The following is a 19,873-nucleotide window of genomic DNA, read 5'->3' on the forward strand; positions in this document are numbered from 1 at the left end:
TTCTTAAGTTTGCAATGCAGTGGTGTTAAGTGCATGCACATTCTTGTGCAACCATCCCCCCTATTTTTCATCATTCGAAACAGAAACTGTACCCATAAAATGTAAATTTTACTGTGGTCATAGTTAAAAACATTTGAAAGGCACTGGTCAGTGGCCAGCGAGGGGGTTCGTGTCTGGGGTGACACAAAGGGCAAGATCCTTGCAGGAAAGGGCCAGTGAGCTGACAGGCCAGGGCACTGTGGCTGCACTCACTTTCATTCTAAGGGAAAGCTGTGTCTACAAGAAGGAAGCCAGGAAATGCAAAGAACAACAGCGAATCTGGTGCTAAATTTCTCAAAGAATTAAGGGGTCTGAAGAAATAGTGCAAAACTAATCGAAGTGCCCAACTACCACTCATAGCTAGATATTTAGGTGAATAGTGAGCAGCCAGGAAAAATATCTGTTAAAAAACCTGCAGTAACAGAAAAAAAGCAAGATACAAAATTATAAAACTTTGGCTCACATCAAAATTAGGATTTTTTTTTCAGCAGAGGACTGGCTGAGAAAAAATATTTGCAATAGCAAAAACAACCAAAGCTTAATATTTTAGACAATCAAAGGAATCTTGAAAATTCACAAGAAAAAAGAAACCCAGTTGGAAATGGAAGGAGACCTGAAAGGCTCAACAGTTCATGAAAAGGTTCAAGAACCGTCAAGTCACTTAGCAGCGGGCTCTGTGGAACGTGGGAGCTGGGGACGTGGCTGGGAGAACGGCCGCGCTCCAACAGCAGATGGGACTCACCCAGAGGCACCGAGAGCTGTGCGGACACATTGCATCGCAGGAAGGAAACAAGATCAAGGGCGCTACCATGTATAGAGAGGGTATCTACGCTGTGACCCAAACGGTGTGGGCTGATGCTGATGCTGGGATTTAAACATCAATCTAGGGAGAAAGGCCGGGGCACCCACACAATGAACACAGGGGAGGCCTGGGGGTGGAGTGCGGACGCGGGGCGGGGCGGGCTGTCCGGGGCTTCCCCACGGGCCACGTGTGCATCCAAGGCGCTCAGGTCCAGCAGCCCTGAGCGGCCGGGAGGGGGGCGGGGTGGCGACGCGGCGGACCCGCCCTCGGGACGGGGTCGTCGAGGGGTCCGGCCAGGAAGCCCGGCCCGCGCCCCCTCCCCTAGCCCCCGGGGCTGTGAGCCGGCGTGGCCTCGGCCGACCCACGTGTGCCGGGAAGAGCGGGAGACCGCCAGCTTCCCGGACTCGTGGTTCCGACCGCCGCAGACCCAGCTGGCCGAGATCTCAGCTCACGGTAACCCGCGCCTGCGCGCCGCGCTCCTCTTTTGAGCCCGCCCCGCCCTAGCCCCGCCCCAACCCTGCCCCGCGCGGCCCCGCCCCCGCTCCCCTCGACCCTCACTGGCGGGCTCCGAGGCCGCGCTCGGCAGGCCGGCCAATGGGAGCGCTGCGCTCCCCCCCGCGGCACGTGCGCCCTGCCCTGCCCAGCCGAGGGCGAGCCGGCCGAGCTGTGGGCGGGGGCGCGCGGGGCGGGGGCGCGCCGTCGGGGCGGGGCGAGGGGCGGGGCGCGTGCCGTGTCCGGGGGCAGGGCCGCGCTCTGATTGGTTGGCGCCGCGCTCCCAGGCCGTTAACGGCGGCGCGGCGGGGCAGCGGCTTCAAAACAAAGGGCAGGCGGCCCGGGGACGGCGGCGTCGGGCATGCCTCGCGCGCAGCCGGAGAGCCAACGGCCGCAGCGCGTCCCGGGCCGCGCCGGGGCCGCCGGAGAGCCGCGCCCGCGCTGAGCGAGGCCGGGCCGATGGGCGCTGCAGGCTGGGGCGCGGACCGGCGGGCGGCGGTGAGTAGGGTGGGCCCGGCGGGCGCACCGGGCGGTGTCGGCCGTGGGGCGGGGGGGCGCGCTGCGGCGGGACCACCTGGGTTCGGCGCGGACCGCGACGCCGGGTCAGGAGCGTTTCCCCGGTTCTCCCTCCTCTCGCCCCTCCCCAACCCGCCCTGGAGGAGGCTCGGGAGGAGCCGCCCGCCTGACGGTAACAGGCTTTTCCCCTAAAAGAAAGGTCGCGCCTGGGGAGGGAAATGAGGACAAAAGGGGCCTCCCAGCGTGTTCACGGAAGGGGGGCGTTTCAAGTTGCCCACGTGAAGGGCGAGGCCGAAATGCCTCGCCCCGCATTCGTTCCCCACTTGTGGCACCGACTGAGCTTCACGGGCGCAGAGCCTGCAGGAGCCTGAGCCTCCTCACCCGGGCGGGGCCGGCCTCAAACGGGAATCGCCCGGAGTCCAGGTTACGTGCCGAGTTCTGCGTGGGAAAGGGCTGCAGTTCCGTCTTAGATGGACCACGGTGTGGACGACGTTGGCGTCCCCACCCCAAGCTTTTTCTGTGCAGTTGCATTTTTCTTCTATATGAAATATACACACCTCAACCTGTTGTTTCCTTTGCTAAGAATGTTATTCTTTCCACCCATAACCCTCACTCTCCTGAACTCCTACCCAGGCCTCCTTCCTCCGGGGATGGCCTTCAGGTGCGTCCCTGAGCAAGCTGCTGCTCTCCCTGCACCTGTGCCTGCTGCGGCCTCCGCTCTGCTCCAAGAGATGGAACACACGTTGGTTGAGCCCCTGCCCCTCCGCGGCAGCTGTGCTTAATTCTGGTGTTGAGTGTTGCGATCCTGCCCGGGTTCCCCCGACCCTCGCTGTGGGATCTGGTCTGAGGGGAGCTAACTCCCCTCAGACTAGAGTGTCTTCTGCATGTGGGAGCCCCTCAGCCAGGACCAGGGGGACCCCATCTTAGCACAGCTGTAGCACAAGGCTTGGCCTGTAGTGAGCACTTTAAAAAAGTAACTGAAATCTTAATCACCAATCTGATTAATCGTCTTTCTGATTTTTTTAAATAAATTTATTTTATTTATTTTTGGCTGCATTGGGTCTTTGTTGCTGCGCGCGGGCTTTCTCTAGCTGTGGAGAGTGGGGGCTACTCTTTGTTGCGGTGTGCGGTCTTCTCGCAGTGGCTTGTTGCGGAGCACGGTCTAGGTGTTCAGGCTTCAGAATTTGTGGCACACGGGCTCAGTAGTTGTGGCTCTTGGGCTCTAGAGCGCAGGCTCAGTAGTTGTGGCGCACGGGCTTAGTTGCTCCGTGGCATGTGGGATCTTCCCGGACCAGGGCTCAAACCCGTGTCCCCTGCATTGGCAGGTGGATTCTTAACCCCTGCAGCACCAGGGAAGTCCCCATCTTTCTGCTTTTAAATCAACTTCTTTATTTTAGAAACTTTAGATTTTCACAAAAGTTCAAGGATAGTACAGACAGTCCCAACGTGCCCCGCACTCCGTGTCCCCGGTGTTACCATCCCATGTTGCCATGGTACAGTTTGCCAAAATTAAAAACTGATAGAGGTATATGCCTTTGACTAAACTCCAGACATTACTTTTTCCGTTTTTGAACCACTAAAATGTATAAAGCTCTTTATGTTGAGAGCCTTTGACCCCTACCTGCCTTCACCAGGTTCCGCCAGGATCCTCTCAAGGGGCGGGGGTGGCGGGTACAGAGGGCAGGGACTTTCCATGCAGAGTCTTTTTCTCCTTGGTAGGCTGATGAGTGGAACATAGATTCGAATATGAAGAAGCAGTAGAAGTCCGCTGCTTTAAAACCTTCTCATCTCTGACACTTTATTCGCAAGTCATTTGCTTTTAACTTTTTAGAAAGTAGTTAGATCTGCTAATCAGCAAAACCTGCAGGGAGTGGGAATTGTGAGCAGAGAGTTGAGTGAGGGGAGGATGGAGAAAGTTCTGAACCGCCAGGTCACTGGAGGCTGAAGGTCCAGGGAGGGCAGTGTGAGTTGGATTCAGGAAAGAAGTCGAGAGAATGAGGTCCAGTCAGCTGCCGGCGAAATCATTCCTGTGATAGTGGCACCGGCACTGCTGAAAGCCTGTCGCCGGTGATGGAGCCAAGCCACATAGTCCACACCTAGGAAGCCTGAGAACCAGCACCAGGGTTCCCCGTGGGGTTTGTGAGGCGTTGAGACAGCTTGCCAACCCTCGGCCACTGCAACAGCAACAGCAACCTGACACCTGGTGTGATTCTTGGGTCCTCCATGGGACTCACGATTCACCCCCATTTTACAGATTGGGTACCAGCTCGGCTTGAGGCCCCACAGGCTCTGTGTATGTGGCTTGGTTGGGTCGAGCCCCCTCAGCAGCCTGGCTCCCGCAGCCATATGGCCCCCAAACCCCCAGCACCGGCCCCATTCTGGCTTCTCTTTGCCTCTCTGTTTTTTCCCTTCCGTTCCCCAACACAGGGATGCTTGATTATGTTTCAATTAGCATGTGGTTAATAAAATGGCATAAGATTCCCAGGCTCTTTCCTCCCACTTCCAGCTGAAGACAGGGCAGCACTCCCTCTATCATGCCTGCATCTTCCCTTCTTAGCGAGGAAAAAGGCAACCTCTGCTAGGAGGCATCCCAGGGCCACGGCTGGGAAACTTAGTTAGTGGGAGAAATTAAAAAGAATGTATCACAGGTTCTTAGAAAAGAAAGGCTCAGTGCCAGCGCCCTCCTCAGCAGTCTGGTGGGAGGAGGTGGAGGCAGGCCACGCTGGGGGGACGAGGGGGCTGGTTACGGGGGGACGTGGGGGCAGCTGGTGGGGCATGAGGGCAGAGGGGGCTTCATCTGAGGGCACAGGAGGCGGCCGGGAGAACTGAAGGAGTCTTCTCGCCCCTCCCAGCGGCCAGCGGTCCAGGAAGGCTGCGGTTCCAGAGATGTGGAAAAAAGCTTTTCAGCCTGTAATTTAAGTAGGAGGTCCATGTGTGCGAAGGGAAGCTGGTACTGCCCGAAGCAAATTGTACACGTGCTGTTGTTCTTTGATGGACACCTTCCAGGCCCCCTACCGCCTGTGGGCCCATGTGCTGTGTGTGTGTGTTTGTGATCAGTACCTACACTTGGTATCAAAATCAAAAGTTACAAAAAAGTAGATGATGAGAAAGAAGTGGCTGAGGCCCCACCTTAGAAACAGTTCTGATAAGTCGAACAGTGCGTTTGGCCAGTCCCTCTTGGTGAGACGGGAGATGGTTTCTAATCTCTAGTTATTACAGGCAATGTTGTAACAGCCTTTTCCGGGTTACTTTGCAAAGGGGCCAAGCAGCCTGGGGGGAAATGCTGGGGATGGACCCTGGGCCTGGGGCCTGCGCCTGGGAGCGCCATTGGGTGCTGCCAGATGGCAGGGATGTCCCAGGTGTCTTCGCCAGTGGGGTTGTCAACTTTTAAAAATCTTTGCCAGCCTACTAGGTTGTAAGACAGGTACAGTGCGCCTTTGGTTTGCATCCGTTTGTGATGTTCACACCTGCTCACATGTCTATAGACACGTGTTTACGGGGGTCCAGGGTGTAGATTCTCAGCTTTGAATCCAGCTGCACAGATTGCTTACTAGCTCTCGGGGTGTCCGTTTCCCTCTCCGCACGGTGGGACTAATCAGACCACTCGTGTCTTAGGGCTGCTGTTAATTCATGGGATTCTCATAGACCAGCAGCAGCCTGGGCCACAAGGCTCTTGGGCACCTCGTGATGGTGCTGGATGGGCGGCTCTCTCCTTGCTGGATGGGGCGGGCGCGTGGGAATCACCTCGGCCTTCTGAGCTGTGTTCTTCCCTGCTGTTGCCAGCGCCGGAGCTTGTGCACCAGCCCCAGGGAGACCCGCTTCCCTGCCCACCTGTGCCTCCGTCCCTCCCCACAGCCAGGTGGGTGAGGCAGGGCTGGGAGGACAAGTGAACCCACACAGGACGAGAAGGGCCGGGAGCCCACGCCCTCCTGGGAGTGTCAGCTGCTTGCTTGGGTGCTGGTTCTCAGGGTTTGTCTTTGGAAGCGTGGTAACAGCACCATATGGACATGGGCCTGATTTACGCTCTCTTAAAATAAATATCCATGCTTATTTTAGGAGGGAAACTTCTGGAATCCAGAATGTTGTTTTTGGCCTAAGAACTTACCTCACACTAACATCTTCGTGGGGTAGTGGCTGCTCCCCAAACTCAGGGGACACAGTGGCTGCAGTAGAAGTGAGGCACGTGATGCATTTCACCTCAGGTACTAAGGTGGGTCCTGACTTGTCAGCAGGTGTGGTTGGAAGAGCCTGTCTGTGTACTGGTGGCTGGAGCACTTGGCCAGGATTTCCCTGCCTCGGGGATATCCAGCCTGAAACCTAGTTAAATCACGACATGCTTCTCTGTGACTGAGATCCAGTCAGGTTGGGCCGCTGCTCCGCTAGGACCCCCGGGAGGGCGGTGACAGGGGCGGACGGCAGGACACAGATGGCAGGATGCCAGGGTGGGAGGCACACCCAGCCTTTGAAGGGTGACTGTGGGTGCTGAGGATGGACCGGGCTCCACAAAGGTGACAGGAGCCCAAGAGTGGGGCTGCTGCGAGGGAAGGGGCGTTCAGGTAGGCCACCAGCATGTGGGGGGCATTCACGTCATGGAGAAATTCAAAGAAACAGAAACGCCTGGCAAGTTGCCACTTTATTTGCGGGATCTTAGTTCCCCAACCAGGGACTAAACCTGGGCCCCCTGCAGTGGGGGACGGAGTCCTAACCTCTGGACTGCCGGGGACGTCCTAAGTTGCCCCTTTAAATAGAGTCGCCCCATCAGAGGCCACTCCGATTTAGAAACGAGGGGTGTCCTGCTTTCTAATTATGAGTCAGAGTGGTGTCATTTGTCTAAAGGATGGGTTAAGTGAAGGCCGTTTCTTTAGTCTCTGTTCAGGTCACTGGGAGCTGTGCTTCTGCCACTAACGGGGCCCAGGACTCTGAAGGCCTGAACCACCAGGGTTAGGAGAGTTTATTCATTTAAAGGTCCTTTAAATACAAAGAGAAAAACTCAGGTGAAGATACTGAAACAGACAACATGTGTTCAGTCAGCACTGCAGTCAGAACAAGCGCTTTCCATCCTTGCTAAGGCTGGTTTTTCTGTCCTGAGCCGGGATACCCCAGCCTTGGTGAGTCTGAATGACCCTGAAATGACCGCTCCCAGGCCGACTCCGCCGCAGCACGAGCTTCCCTCTGGCTGCTTCTGGCCTCTGACGTGATGGAGTTCAGGACACACCACCCCAACGTGTGGCACCTAGGCTTCCTGAGTATCTTAAGCTTGAAGGAGTTTGAGAAAACAGCAGAAGCGGGGTGGTCAGAGTGACCTTCTTCCTTGAACCCCGCCATGAAACTCCCCTTTGAGAGGGCCCCCTCCCTGCACCAGGAAGAGGGAAGGCAGGGAATTGGGGCTGAGAAATCTGTATAAACAAACCTTGTCTTGTCTTCCTAGTTACTCCTTCACCATGGACCACCCCAGCCCAAACCTCTCCAGCCTCGTCAGTTCTTCACAAACTTATTGATTCCTTGTCTAAAAGGTATAAAAGCTTCCTGTTCCTGTTACTCTGTTAGTTTCATTTTCAGACCCAGCCAGGGACCCTAAGAGGGTCAAGGAAAACTTTCCCTCCCCTGCAGACACTTGTAAGATAAGTTCTAGACTCAAAGCTCTCTCTTTGTCTCGCTGACTCCCTGGCTCATTTGTACACACACATACACCCTCCTGGATTGTGATTTGAATTGCATTTAACAATTACTTTGGGGACGATTCATATATTTACAGTATCTTCCAGTCCTGGTCATGATTTAGCTCTCCATTGCTTTAGGTTTTTATTATACCCCTCAGAGTTTTCTAATGTTCTCTGTAAAGGTGTTTCCGGTCTTTGATGTGCTCTTAGATACTTTATTGTTACACTGTTGTATGAGTGTATGTTTTCCCTTATAAGCCTTTTCTTGATTTACCAGCTGGCTGGGACTTCTGGTACCTTTGAATGGAAGTGGCGGTGTAGAGAGCATCCTGGTTTATTCCTGATGTCAAAGATAATGTTTTCTAAGTTTTACCATTAAGCATGATGTTTGCTGTGAGTGGTTTTGGGATTTTTTTATTTGTTTGGTAGATGCCTCATAAAAGGTAAGGAAGTTCTCTTACAATCTTAGTTTGTGTGGAAAGTTTTTTAAATTGTGAATGGATGTTAAATTTTTGTTGAATGCTTTTTTTTTGCATCTATTGAGATAAACAGAACAATTGGTGGTAAATTTTTCTGATATTAAATGATCTTGCATTCCTGTGATAAAATCACCTTAATTATATTGTACCATCCTTTAAAATACTGCTAGACCCTGTTTGGTCATAATACTTAGGATGTTTGCATCTTGGTTTCTTTGAAGAAACTTACAGTGAATTCCCTTTTTTTTTTTTTTCCCCTGCACCGCGGGTCTTTCAGGATCTGTTCCCTGACCAGGGGTTGAACCCGGGCCACAGCAGTGAAAGCCCAGAATCCTAACCACTAGGTCACCAGGGAACTCCCCTGAATTCCATTCTTGTACTGCCCTGACCCAGGTTTTGTGTCAGTTTAAGCTACATCAGATGGTTGGAGAGTGCTTCCCCTTTCTCTTTCCTGAAAGAGTTTGTGTTGGATTGGAATGAATTCTTCCTTGAAGTATGGTGGAGCTCTCCAGGGAAGCTCCTCCTTGCCTGTAGGTGTGTTTGATTTGCATTGATATGTGTGCATCTTGGGGGAGGAGACTTTTTACCAGTGATTTGATTTCCTTAATGTTTATAGGATTATTCAGGTTTTCTGTTTCTTCTTGAATCATATTTTTAACTTAATGTTTTCCAGGAATTTATCTGTGTGGTTTACATTTTCCAATATATTGACTTAAATTGACCGCAGCACCTCTTCCCCATGAGTCTTGCCCCCAGAAGCCATTTCTGATGGCTGGCTCTGCTGTCAGAGGTCATTAGTCTTTTCCGAGAACACACATTTGCCTTGTCGATCCCCCCTGGTGGATCCAAGTTTTCCTTTTCTGTTTCAATATTTTTTTCCTACTTTTTTCCCTCCTTATATTTTTTGGGGGTTGTTTTCCTGTTACTTCTCAAACTTCTTAAAGATAGGTGTTTAGCTCATTAATTCTACCTGCTTATTTTCTAATAAGAGTCTACATTTCCCTTTAAGTTCTGGTAAGTACCTATTTTGTTACTGTTCAAAATATTTTCTAATTTCCATTATTCTTAGACACATGGGTATATAGAAGTACATTTCCTAAATTATAAACATATGAGGATTTTTCTTTCTTTTTTTTTTTTTTTTTTTTTTTTTTTTTTTTGCGGTACGCGGGCCTCTCACTGTTGTGGCCTCTCCCGTTGCGGAGCACAGGCTCTGGACGCACAGGCTCAGCAGCCATGGCTCACGGGCCTAGCCGCTCCATGGCATGTGGGATCTTCCCGGACTGGGCCATGAACCCGTATCCCCTGCATCGGCAGGCAGACTCTCAACCACTACGCCACCAGGGAAGCCCGAGGATTTTTCTACTTATACTTTTTTTTTTTTTTTTTTGCGGTACGCGGGCCTCTCACTGTTGTGGCCTCTCCCATTGCGGGGCACAGGCTCCGGACGCGCAGGCTCAGCAGCCATGGCTCACGGGCCCAGCCGCTCCACGGCGTGTGGGATCTTCCCGGACCGGGGCATGAACCCGTGTCCCCTGCATCGGCAGGCGGACTCTCAACCACTGCGCCACCAGGGAAGCCCTCTAGTTATACTTTATTATTGATTTCTAATTTAATTGTATTGTGGTCATCAGAGAATATACTGTGGTTTCAGTCCTTGAATTTGTTGAGATGTGCTGTGTGGTCAACTTTTGTAAATGTATGTGTGCAGTAAATGAGTCTGTGGTTCTTAGATACAGTTTTCTACATGTATTTTAATTCCAGTTTCTTCATCACAATGTGCAAATCCTGTATATCTGCCCTCATTTGTGTTGTTCTACCAGTTAGTGAAAGATGCAGTAAAATATATACTATATTTTATACAAATATATACTATGTATTTATATTTACTAAATATACTATAAATATATAAATTACTGTGTAAACTATTTATATACTACAATTACTAGTCCTATTTTGATTATAAATTTATCTCTTAAGGTTTTTCCAGTTTTTGACTTACATATTTTGAGACTGTGTTATTAGGTAACAAGATTTACGCTTGCTGTTTATCTCCCTGCTGTTTTATCTCATAAAGTTTTTCCATTAAATGTTAAACCATGTAGGGACTTCCCTGGTGGCATAGTGGTTAAGAATCTGCCTGCCAATGCAGGGGACATGGGTTCGATCCCTGGTCCAGGAAGATCCCACATACCCCGGAGCAACTAAGCCCGTACGCCACAGCTACTGAAGCCCGCGTGCCACAACTACTGAAGCCTGTACACCTAGAGCCCGTGCTCTGCAACAAGAGAAGCCACTGCAGTGAGAAGCCCGCGCACCACAACGAAGAGTAGCCGCTGCTCATGGCAACTAGAGAAAACCTGTGCGCAGCAACAGAGACCCAATGCAGCCAAAAATAATTAATTTTTAAAAATTTAAAAATGGTACTATGTAAGCAAAATATGAATATATTTAATATAGTTTTTACTTTATTATTTTTCAATATTTGTTTTTATTATTTATTTTGGCTGCGCTAGGTCTTTGTTGCGGCATGAGGACTTCTTAGTTGCGGCATGCGGGATCTAGTTCCCTGACCAGGGATCGAACCCGGGCCCCCTGCATTGGGAGTGCGGAGTCTTACCCACTGTACCACCAGGGAAGTCCCTTTACTTTATTATTTAAATATCTTTTTCTATCCTTTTGCTACTTTAACTTCTTTTTTTTTGTTAATTTTTATTGAAATATAGTTGATCTACAATGTTGTGTTAGTTTCAAGTATACAGCAAAGTGATTCAGCTATACATATACACATATACTCATTCTTTTTCAGATATTTTTCCCTATATGGGAAAGATTACAGAATATTTAGTATAGTTCTCTGCGCTATACAGCAGGTCCTTGTTGGTTATCTATTTATATATAGTAGTGTGTGTAAATTAATCCCAAGCTCCTAATTTATCCCTCCCCACCAACCCCCTGCCCTACCTTTCCCCTTTGGGAACCATAAGTTTGTTTTCTAAGTCTGTGAGTCTGTTTCTGTTTTGTAAATTAGTTCATTTGTATCAATTTTTAGATTGTACCTGTAAGTGGTATCATATAATATTTATCTTTCTCTGTCTGATTAACTTCACTTAGTATGATCATCTCTAAGTCAGTCCATGTTGCTGCAAGTGGCATTATTTCATTCTTTTTATGGCTGAGTAATATTCCATTGTAGAAATATACCACATCTTCTTTATCCATTTATCTGTTGATGGACACTTAGGTTGCTTCTGTATCTTGTCTATTGTAAATAGTGCTGCAATGAACATTGAGGTGCATGTATCTTTTCAGAGTATGGTTTTCTTTGGATATTTGCCCAGGAGTGGGATTGCTGGATCATATGGTAGCTCTGTTTTTAGTTTTTAAGGAACCTTCATACTGTTCACAGTAGTGGCTGCACCAATTTACATTCCCACCAACAGTGTAGGAGGGCTCCCTTTTCTCCACATCCTCACCAACATTTGTTATTTGTGTTCCTTTTGATGATAGCCATTCTGACAGGTGTGAGGTGATATCTCATGGTAGTTTTGGTTTGCATTTTTCTATTTTAACTTCTTAGTGTGAATCACATACATACAAGATATCCATAAAACAAATATACTGTTAGCAAATAATTATGATTCATAGGTCTGTGTTGCCACCACCCAGGTTCTAGCCATATCTTTTTATCCTTTCTGCGTCCTTGTTTAAGGTGTGTGTCTCATAAGTAGCATCTAGATAAAGTTTGTTTTCTGTCTAGTTGAAACCTTCAACTCTAACATTTAGTTCATTTACATTTAATATATGCATTGAAATATTTGGGTTTAAGTCTTCCTTCTGTCGTTGTGCTTCCTGTTCTTCCCATGGTGTTTTTCCTCCCTTCCTCACCTCCCTTTACAGGTTTGGAAGTTATACACCTGCTCTTTGTTCTTACAGAAGTTTCATCAGAAATTACAACATTTATCCTTAATGTACCAGGATCTACATTTAATCCACATGTGGGTCTTCTTGTTTGGACACAGAACCCAGACTCTGGGAGTCGTTGGTCTGCGCCTTCGCCCTGGCTTCTCCTGCTCACATATCATGAGCGGATCTCTTCAAAGTTCTGTGAGACGCTGCTGCTCTGCCCACCTGCACATTGACCATTTTCTTTACTCACCATTGAAGCCTTCTTTTAGAGTCTGAAGTTTAGACTTTAGTGGGGTTTTTTGTTTTGTTTTTCTGTCTGAATCATATCCTTCCTTTAGAGATATTTTGCAGAAGTCAAACTTTTTAGTTGTCTGCAAATGTCATTTCCTGAATTCTTTTTATTTATTTGTTTGTTTGTTTATTTATTTATGGCTGTGTTGGGTCTTCATTGCTGCACGCAGGCTTTCTCTAGTTGCATCAAGCAGGGGCTGCTGCTCTTCATTCCAGTGTGTGGGCTTCTCACTGAGGTGGCTTCTCTTGTTGCGGAGCACGGACTCTAGGCATGCTGGCTTCAGTAGTTGTGGCTCGTGGGCTCTAGACCGCAGGCTCAGTAGTTGTGGCGCAGGGGCCTAGTTACTCTGCTGCATGTGGGATCTTCCCGGACCAGGGCTCGAACCCGTGTCCCCTGCATTGGCAGGCAGATTCTTAACCACTGCACCACCAGGGAAGCCCCCATTTCCTGAGTTCTTGAAAGATATTTTCACTGCATGTAGAATTCTGAGATAGCAGTTATTATCTTTCAGGACTTTACAGGTACCTTCCCCTACTGCCCTCTGGGTTCCACTGTTTTACTTGGGAAGTTGCTGTTGAAAGGTAATTTTCCCTTCCCTTCTGGATGCTTCTAAGACTTTTTTTCTTTTTTCTTTGGTGTTCTGCAGTTTCACTATTATGTGATCAGGTGTGGCTTTTTTATTTATCTTGCTTGGGATTGTTGGACTTGTCTGTGGATTGGTGTCTTTCTTCAGTTCTGGAATCGCCTCCTCATCTCCTCACGTAGTGCCTCTGCCCCATTTTTCTCTCACTTTACCTTCTGGAAATCCACACACATCTGTGCTTTTGCTGTCAGATCCAAGAAGTCACTGCCAAATCCAACATCATGAAGATTGTTCCCTACATTTTCTTCTAAGGGTCTTATAGTTTGTTTTTACATTTAGTTCCTTGATCCATTTTGAGTGCATTTTTGTATATGGTGTGAGGCAGGGGTCCAGCTTCATTCTCTCACATGTCAATATCTTGTTTTCCTGCCCCATTTGTTGAAAAGACTGTTCTTTCCACATTGAATGGTTGTGACACCCTTGTTGAAAATCACTTGACTATATATGTGAGGGTTTACTTCTGGACTGATACGTAATTTCTCAGAGATTAATACTGGATCCATCACACACGTATTCATAAATGTCATGGTGCTTTGAGTCACCAGTTCCATTGTTTGGGACGAGATGTATGCAGTGCTGCTGGCCTCACTCAGATGGGAGTCGTGTTGGCTGCTGTTTCTTTCACGTTTTCTGAAGCCACACGATATAAGATGTATTTGGGCAAAAGTTTTCTCAAATTATTTATGTGTAAAAGTAGTTCACCTGCCACTTCCAACTAAATTTAGAATGGCTAAGCCATGATTAGCTATTAGTGTTTTTATGTACTCATATTACTATTGAAGTATTAGATCTTTAACGTCTAGGCCTGCCCTTCCCTTCTTTACAACAGGCTTCCTAAACATACTTTTTGTGTTTCATTCTCTCTGTGACCCTCTGCTCTGTGTTGACTTGTTGACAGGTTGTGGCGTTTTTCTTTCACCCCAGCTGTGTGGACAGAGCCACACACCCTCCGAACAACAACGGCTCTTGCGTGCATGTTCCAGTGTTTCTTCTGTCAGAGAGCCCAGCAGAACTTCAGCGCCTCCCGTGCCAGCCCTGAGCTGAGCCAGGAGTGCCCAGCAGAGATGGTGAAGATGACAAGGTCCAAAACTTTTCAAGCATATCTGCCAAACTGCCACCGAACGTACAGTTGTGTCCATTGCCGGGCCCACCTGGCCAATCACGATGAGCTGATCTCCAAGGCAAGTGTCTGGTCAAGAACTTGGCAGGCTGCCCTCAGCCATGATCACTGAGCCTAAGTGTAGACAAATACTGCACCACCCCATGGCCTTCTGGGTTTGTTGGGCCCAGAATGTCTGGAGCCCTGTGGACAGCACTGAGGGAAATTGTGTGTGTGAGTGAGGGCAGCTACGTCGTGGCCTCGGCCGCGGTCTTTGCCAAGTGGTGGGTTTTGGGGGCCAGGCCACAGGCCTCTGAAGATCCCACAGTAAGATGAGTTAGTGACTTGTCAAGAGCAGTTAAATTCATGTAAAGCCAGAGGACATGGACAGTACAAAGAAGGAAGCCTGGAAAATCTGTGGAAATAGTTTCATAATAAGGGAATTAAGAAAGTTTTAAAACTCAGAATGGTTAAGAAGAGAAGAGGCTGCCTTGGGGGAAATTGGATCGTTCAGGAAAGAGCCTGGGAAGGAAGCTCAGCCAGGGCCGCGGCGCTGTGGGGGCCACGAGCAGCCCCCTGGGGGCGAAGAGGGCAGGACCCGCGTCATTGCCTTGAACTCTTGACTAGCAGTTTGTCCTGTTTATAACCAACCACTTGGGAACATTTAAAACAATCCCTCGGGAGACAGTGACTGTCCTCCCTCCCCGCGCTGTGGGTCACGATCCCCACCCGTCCTCTAAGTCTGCCTCCCTGGGCAGAAGCCTTCTGCTCCTTTGAAAACAAAGTCATCAAGAAGTTTCTGGAATCCATGCTTAGGCCTCTTGTTTCAGGCAGCTAGAAGAACATCTCTGTACTTGTGGTAAGGAAGTGACAGGGTCCTTTTTCTGGGGGGGACACACGTGCGGCTTGCAGGATCTTAGTTCCCTGACCAGGGATGGAACCTGTGCCCCATGTAGTGGAAGTGCACAGTCCTAACCACTGGACCACCAGGGAAGTCCTGGGTCCATCCTCTTAAGGGAAAGCCGTCAGATAAGGTGGTGTCTGTGCCATCACTGCTTCTGTGGCCCCTCTGTGCGTCCAGAAGCTTCAGTGGAAGGGCAGCCCCTCAGCACCAGCTTCGGAGTTAGAGCTGCTCCGGGGCCTCCAGATCGGCCGTGTAGCTCAGGCACTGCTCTGGCCACACGGTAGGGGGAGTGGGTTGTTAGTGTCCAAAAGGAATTTGAGGTACTTCTTTCAAAGGACCCCAAAGCCAGTAGTAAGCTGTTCTTTAAAATAATCAAGCACAGAGGCCCTCTGGGTGGAGCCGCCCCGACGTGGCCTCTCGTCCCAGCTCGTGATGAATGGCGTCACTTCCATCTGACCACGACAAAGCCTCTAACCCCTCTTTCTTCTCTGCAGTCCTTTCAGGGGAGTCAGGGACGAGCCTACCTCTTCAACTCAGTGTGAGTATCGCCGCCGTGGCCTCGCCCGTGCCGTGTCTGCCACCAGGCCCCGCGTGCTGCTGCTGAGAGCCTGCCAGTGCTCGCTGCCATCGAGGGCTCGGGAAAGCAGATGCTTTTTTCCCAGGCTGGGTGTGGTTTGTTTCCCACTGGGGTAGATCTTGATTCCCACCGAGACAGCAGGACTGTGGGCCCCTCCCCACAGCCTGTCCCATCCTGGATTCTCGGGGGAGGCAAGAAGTTGTTCCTTCTCATCAAAGGTAGGGGTAGGCAGGGACAGGAGGGGAGTCAGGAAGGATACCCTGTGTCCTGGGAACAGCTGGTGGGGGCGGAACTGTGGGCCCGGGGCCCCATGAGGGTCCCAGCGCCTCCTCCCCACAGGGTGAACGTGGGCTGCGGCCCTGCGGAGGAGCGGGTCCTTCTCACCGGCCTGCATGCCGTGGCAGACATCTACTGTGAGAACTGCAAGACCACACTCGGGTGGAAATACGTGAGTGACCGCGGGTCTGCTGTAATAAAGAACACGTTCCCAGTGGAAACAAAACATGCCAGGAAGTGGGTTAGGTGCTGCCAGTCAAGGAACACATTTTAAAACTGCATCTTTGAGAGTCCATGGACTGGGGGAGGGAGGGATGGTCACCAGCCAGGTGGGAGGTGGGGGACTGGACATGACCCTGCAGTTGTGCTCACAGCAGACCCCTTGGGGCCCCACCCCCAGGACCTGCCTGGGCCCTGTGCCCTGGTCCTGTCCCACACACCACCCGCCCCCAGACTCCAGCACGGGGCGGCGGGGGGGGGCTGTGTCTGAGCCATTGCATCCCTCGCCCCCGAGAAGGGCCTTCCCCTCTCCACTATCTGTTACCCTGAGGACTTCACTCCCCTGTACCTGGAGTCCCGGAAGGAGGCCTTTGCTTGGCTTCCCTTCCCAAACTGCCCTGCACGTGGTCGGTGCTCAGTAACAAACTTGAATCAGTAGTTCCCGACAAGTTTCACCATCACTCTGCGAGTCCAGGCCAGACCTGCCCTGCTCCTGAGGGCTGGTCACCCAGCTAGCCACCCCTCCCCCGCCCTGGACCACACGGCACAAGGGGCATCTGGGGAGACGTGATACTGCAGTTATTTTCTTTGCAAAGTGTAAAATGAAGTTGAAAAACAAAACCGATTCTGTCCTGAAACCTTGTCTCTCTCTTTTCAAGGAACACGCCTTTGAGAGCAGTCAGAAATATAAGGAAGGAAAATTTATCATTGAGCTTGCTCACATGATCAAAGACAATGGTTGGGAGTAAAGTGAAAACTTCCTGTTCTCTTTTGAATACGATTTTGTGAAAGAGACGGTAAAAGTAATGGAAACATAGGCACATCTGATGGCAGTGTTTCTTGAACTTGAGCCTCACAGGAGGCCTCTCCAGGCCAACCCCCTGGTAAGGCGTCCCTCCGATCTGTGTCTTCTTCAATAACACGGTTATTTCTGAAAAGTTTCAATGACCTTTTTCTAATTTCTCAAGATGTAGAGAAAAGACCTAACCAACTGGTGACTTATCCATCCAGTTAACACCTTCTTTAACCAATGCCGTTAAGATAGTTTGGCTGTGCTCTTTCGTGTTTGATAGAAAACCAGACTGAAGCCCCAAAGCCCACAGGGAGGTCTCTTCGGAGAGCCAGCTTCCCCTCTTGTTTGGAGAGAAGGTACGGTAACTTCTCCCTGATTCGCAGAACACGTTGGTTATTCTTCTTGCAGACGAGCTGTGAGGGCAGTGCTTACTTAGGAATCTCTCAGAAATCTATGAATCTATGCACCAAGGGTGTTTTTTAGCCTTGTTCAAAAACAGAGGCCACCAGTGATAACATTTTAGATAAGCTGTATAGAGAAATGTGTCTAATGGAACATGTTGTTTATTTAAGCCAATAGCTTCCTTATCTCACAGGTGAGTGAACGAGTCGTTAGCAGAGACGGTCTTGGGCCAGTGTGCAGGCGCAGGCCCACAGGGGCTCCAGGTCAGGCGCTGGGCGGCTGGTCCATGGAGTTAAGAGTGGAATGCGCTGGACCAAGGGGAATCGGGTTTCCTTTTCTACTCTGATGCACTTGAAGAAAAAGAATTATTTTTTGCATATTTGAAAGAGGCCAGAGTGGGCTAAGCTTCCAAATTTAACATTTGCCAGATAGTTTTAAAATTTTTTTGGAAAAGGTTAGTCGGAAGACAGGTTTAAACTTTGCAGTGAAGATGTTTGGTTTGCTCAGCAGGTCCCCGTGCCTCCTGGTTCTGTCCTGTGGGCCGACCCAGGCAGGGCCCAGCAGCCAGCCTCCCGAGTCCTGCGTTTCTGCCACAGGTTCAAGTTCTGACTCACCATGCCTATGCAGGGAGTGGGTGCACCACCCACGGGTTTTGGCCACTTTGCAGAGAATGGAGGCCAAAAGGCATTCCCACAGCAGTTTTCATTTTCAGTGTTCTACCTGGCTCTGGCCAGTGGGCCCAGCCTGCCACTGGGCGTCTGGGGGCCTTCAGTGTGGTCACCGGGGCATGAGACTCCCGGGACCCCAGTACCGAGGGTCAGAGAGAGGGCTGAGGGAGGGGGGAAGAGAGGAGGGCACAGGCCGGCTCCCAAACTCCTTCAGACGAGGTTAGTCCTATGGCCACAAGCGCGAGCTGGCTGGGGACAGAGAGGGACTGGCTGCCAGTTGGTGGGTGGCCCTCCCCTGACCCCAGCCACTCACCTGGGCTTCCCTTTGACACCGTCTCTGCCTGGACCTGCAGCCTGGATCGTGGGGAGTGCCCTGCCTGCCCTGGGTGCTGGGTCGTCCACGAGGGTGCCCAGTGGGCCTGAATGCATCTCAAGTTGCCAAGGGAAGTGCTTGGCACGGCACAGGCCTCCACTGCAGGCACTCTGCTGCCTCCCAAGCTGGGCCCCGGGCCTGGTCCTCAGTGCCCCGTGAAGGCCCGGCCAGCACCTTCCCTGAGACGTGAGTACGAATCCCTGAGACCCCACCTGAGCCAGCGGCTCCTCAGCCGGGCCTCCTCCCCAAGCTTCAGCCTGTGGCCCAGCTGCTTCTCCAAAAGATGCTTCCTGACACTGAGGAACCTCCTAAAATTCCTCTGTATCCTATACACTCAACTGACATTTAGAGCTTTTGTATGTTCTGGGCACAGTTACTGCTCCTCTGGCTCTGAGCACTTTGGTTTTGTGCCGTCTCTGTGGTGGCATCGAAGTGTTTTACCAGTGGTCCATGACGACTTTTGTGTTTTTGTAGCTGACACCAACAAAGACTCTTAACACTTTTCTTGTTAGTCTTCTGCAAAATCCGAGCTCCTTTTGAAACCAAATGAACTGACCGTGAGCAGCTTCGAGGACGGACACTCACAAGACCACAACCAGATGTGCTGGTCAAGTGCTGGGATGCGCCACCCTTTTAAATTCCTAAACAGTAAATATCACCCTGTGACTTTTATTTATTTAAGATATTTTTTTCCTTTCGAAGAGTGGGAGGTGATGCCAGGAATATAAATGCATTTAAGTTAAACTATGTAATGTCTTCTGCACAGTACATATACAGTATTTTTATACCTTAACGCTTATTCTTGATGGCATCTGTGAGATATTAGGAGGGATGAGAAATGGGAATTGTTTAAAAAGTCCTTTAATTTACCTGATAACCTCACCAGGGAATTAACAAAATCTGAATGTTTTTAATGTCTAGAAAACTACAATTTAAGCTCAAAACGACCTACAGAAATGTAAACCCTCATTTGTCAAAGGCTCTGGGCAGGCCTGTCCTCCGCTGTGGGTGGTGCCGCGGGGCTGCAGCCCAGGGTGGCTGGCCTTCCCTCAGGGCAGTTGGGCATGGCTGCCGGACAGACGGATGGACAGAAGCCCAGGCCAGCCCGAAGGTTTGCCCCTCAAGCAGGACTGCCAAACTCACGTGCACAGGCTTCCTCTGGCCCCACGTCTGGCTCTCCGTCCTCTGTCTGTGTGAGGTTTAAAAATAAAGCTTCCAGCATCCAATGTCTCCTAGTTAGCAGCATCACGGGTCTCGCAGCCTGACGGGGTAGCCAAGGAGCTGCCGAGGGCGGAGCCCCCAATCCGGGGGTCCAGGAGCCCTAGGCAAGCGTCCCCACGTGGCCCACAAGGGCACTTAGGCTGGCCGTCACCAGGCCCGGCCACCTCCTCCCCGTGACCCCAGCTCCAGGAGACAGCACGGGCGTGTAAGCCCCTCAGTGGTGAGAGGGCTGGGAAGACATGAGGGACAGCAGCCTGGCCCAAGGCCTCGGGGGAGTGGGAAGGTCACCGTAGAGTCCAGGTCCCAGCTGACGGTCATGGGCAGGAGCCTCGGAGGACAGGCTGCACAGCGAGTCCGTGCACAGGGAAGGCGCCGCCATCCGTGGGGACCTGCACACGAGGCTCGGAGGAGGCAGGTGAGACAGGACCAGGGCTCAGAAGCAGAGACGCGGAAAGAGCCACAGTACCTTCTAGAGGTAAGAGCTGTTGGCACTCACTGACGTGAGGTTT

General features: G+C 50.7%; 1 protein-coding gene across 4 annotated transcripts; it reads left to right on the top strand.

Annotated features, from left to right (window-relative positions):
• The first annotated feature begins 1,745 nt into the window (after positions 1-1,745).
• On the top strand, positions 1,746-19,361 carry YPEL1 (yippee like 1). Of its 4 annotated transcripts, none has more exons than XR_009534569.1 (6): positions 1,746-1,831; positions 13,731-14,013; positions 15,330-15,373; positions 15,752-15,860; positions 16,567-17,056; positions 18,656-19,361. XR_009534569.1 is itself a non-coding variant. In XM_060119780.1 (5 exons), exons 2-5 carry the CDS (start codon positions 13,807-13,809, stop codon positions 16,654-16,656), a joined length of 450 nt encoding a protein of 149 aa, XP_059975763.1. In that variant the 5' UTR covers positions 1,746-1,831; positions 13,731-13,806; the 3' UTR covers positions 16,657-19,361. The 4 variants fall into 4 exon arrangements, 2 of the variants coding, with proteins under 2 accessions (XP_059975763.1, XP_059975764.1); XR_009534570.1 differs by having other exon boundaries at positions 16,567-16,791; XM_060119780.1 differs by having other exon boundaries at positions 16,567-19,361.
• Positions 19,362-19,873: the final 512 nt, after the last annotated feature.

Source organism: Mesoplodon densirostris, chromosome 15 (genome assembly GCF_025265405.1).
Source record: "Mesoplodon densirostris isolate mMesDen1 chromosome 15, mMesDen1 primary haplotype, whole genome shotgun sequence".
NCBI lineage: Eukaryota > Metazoa > Chordata > Mammalia > Artiodactyla > Ziphiidae > Mesoplodon > Mesoplodon densirostris.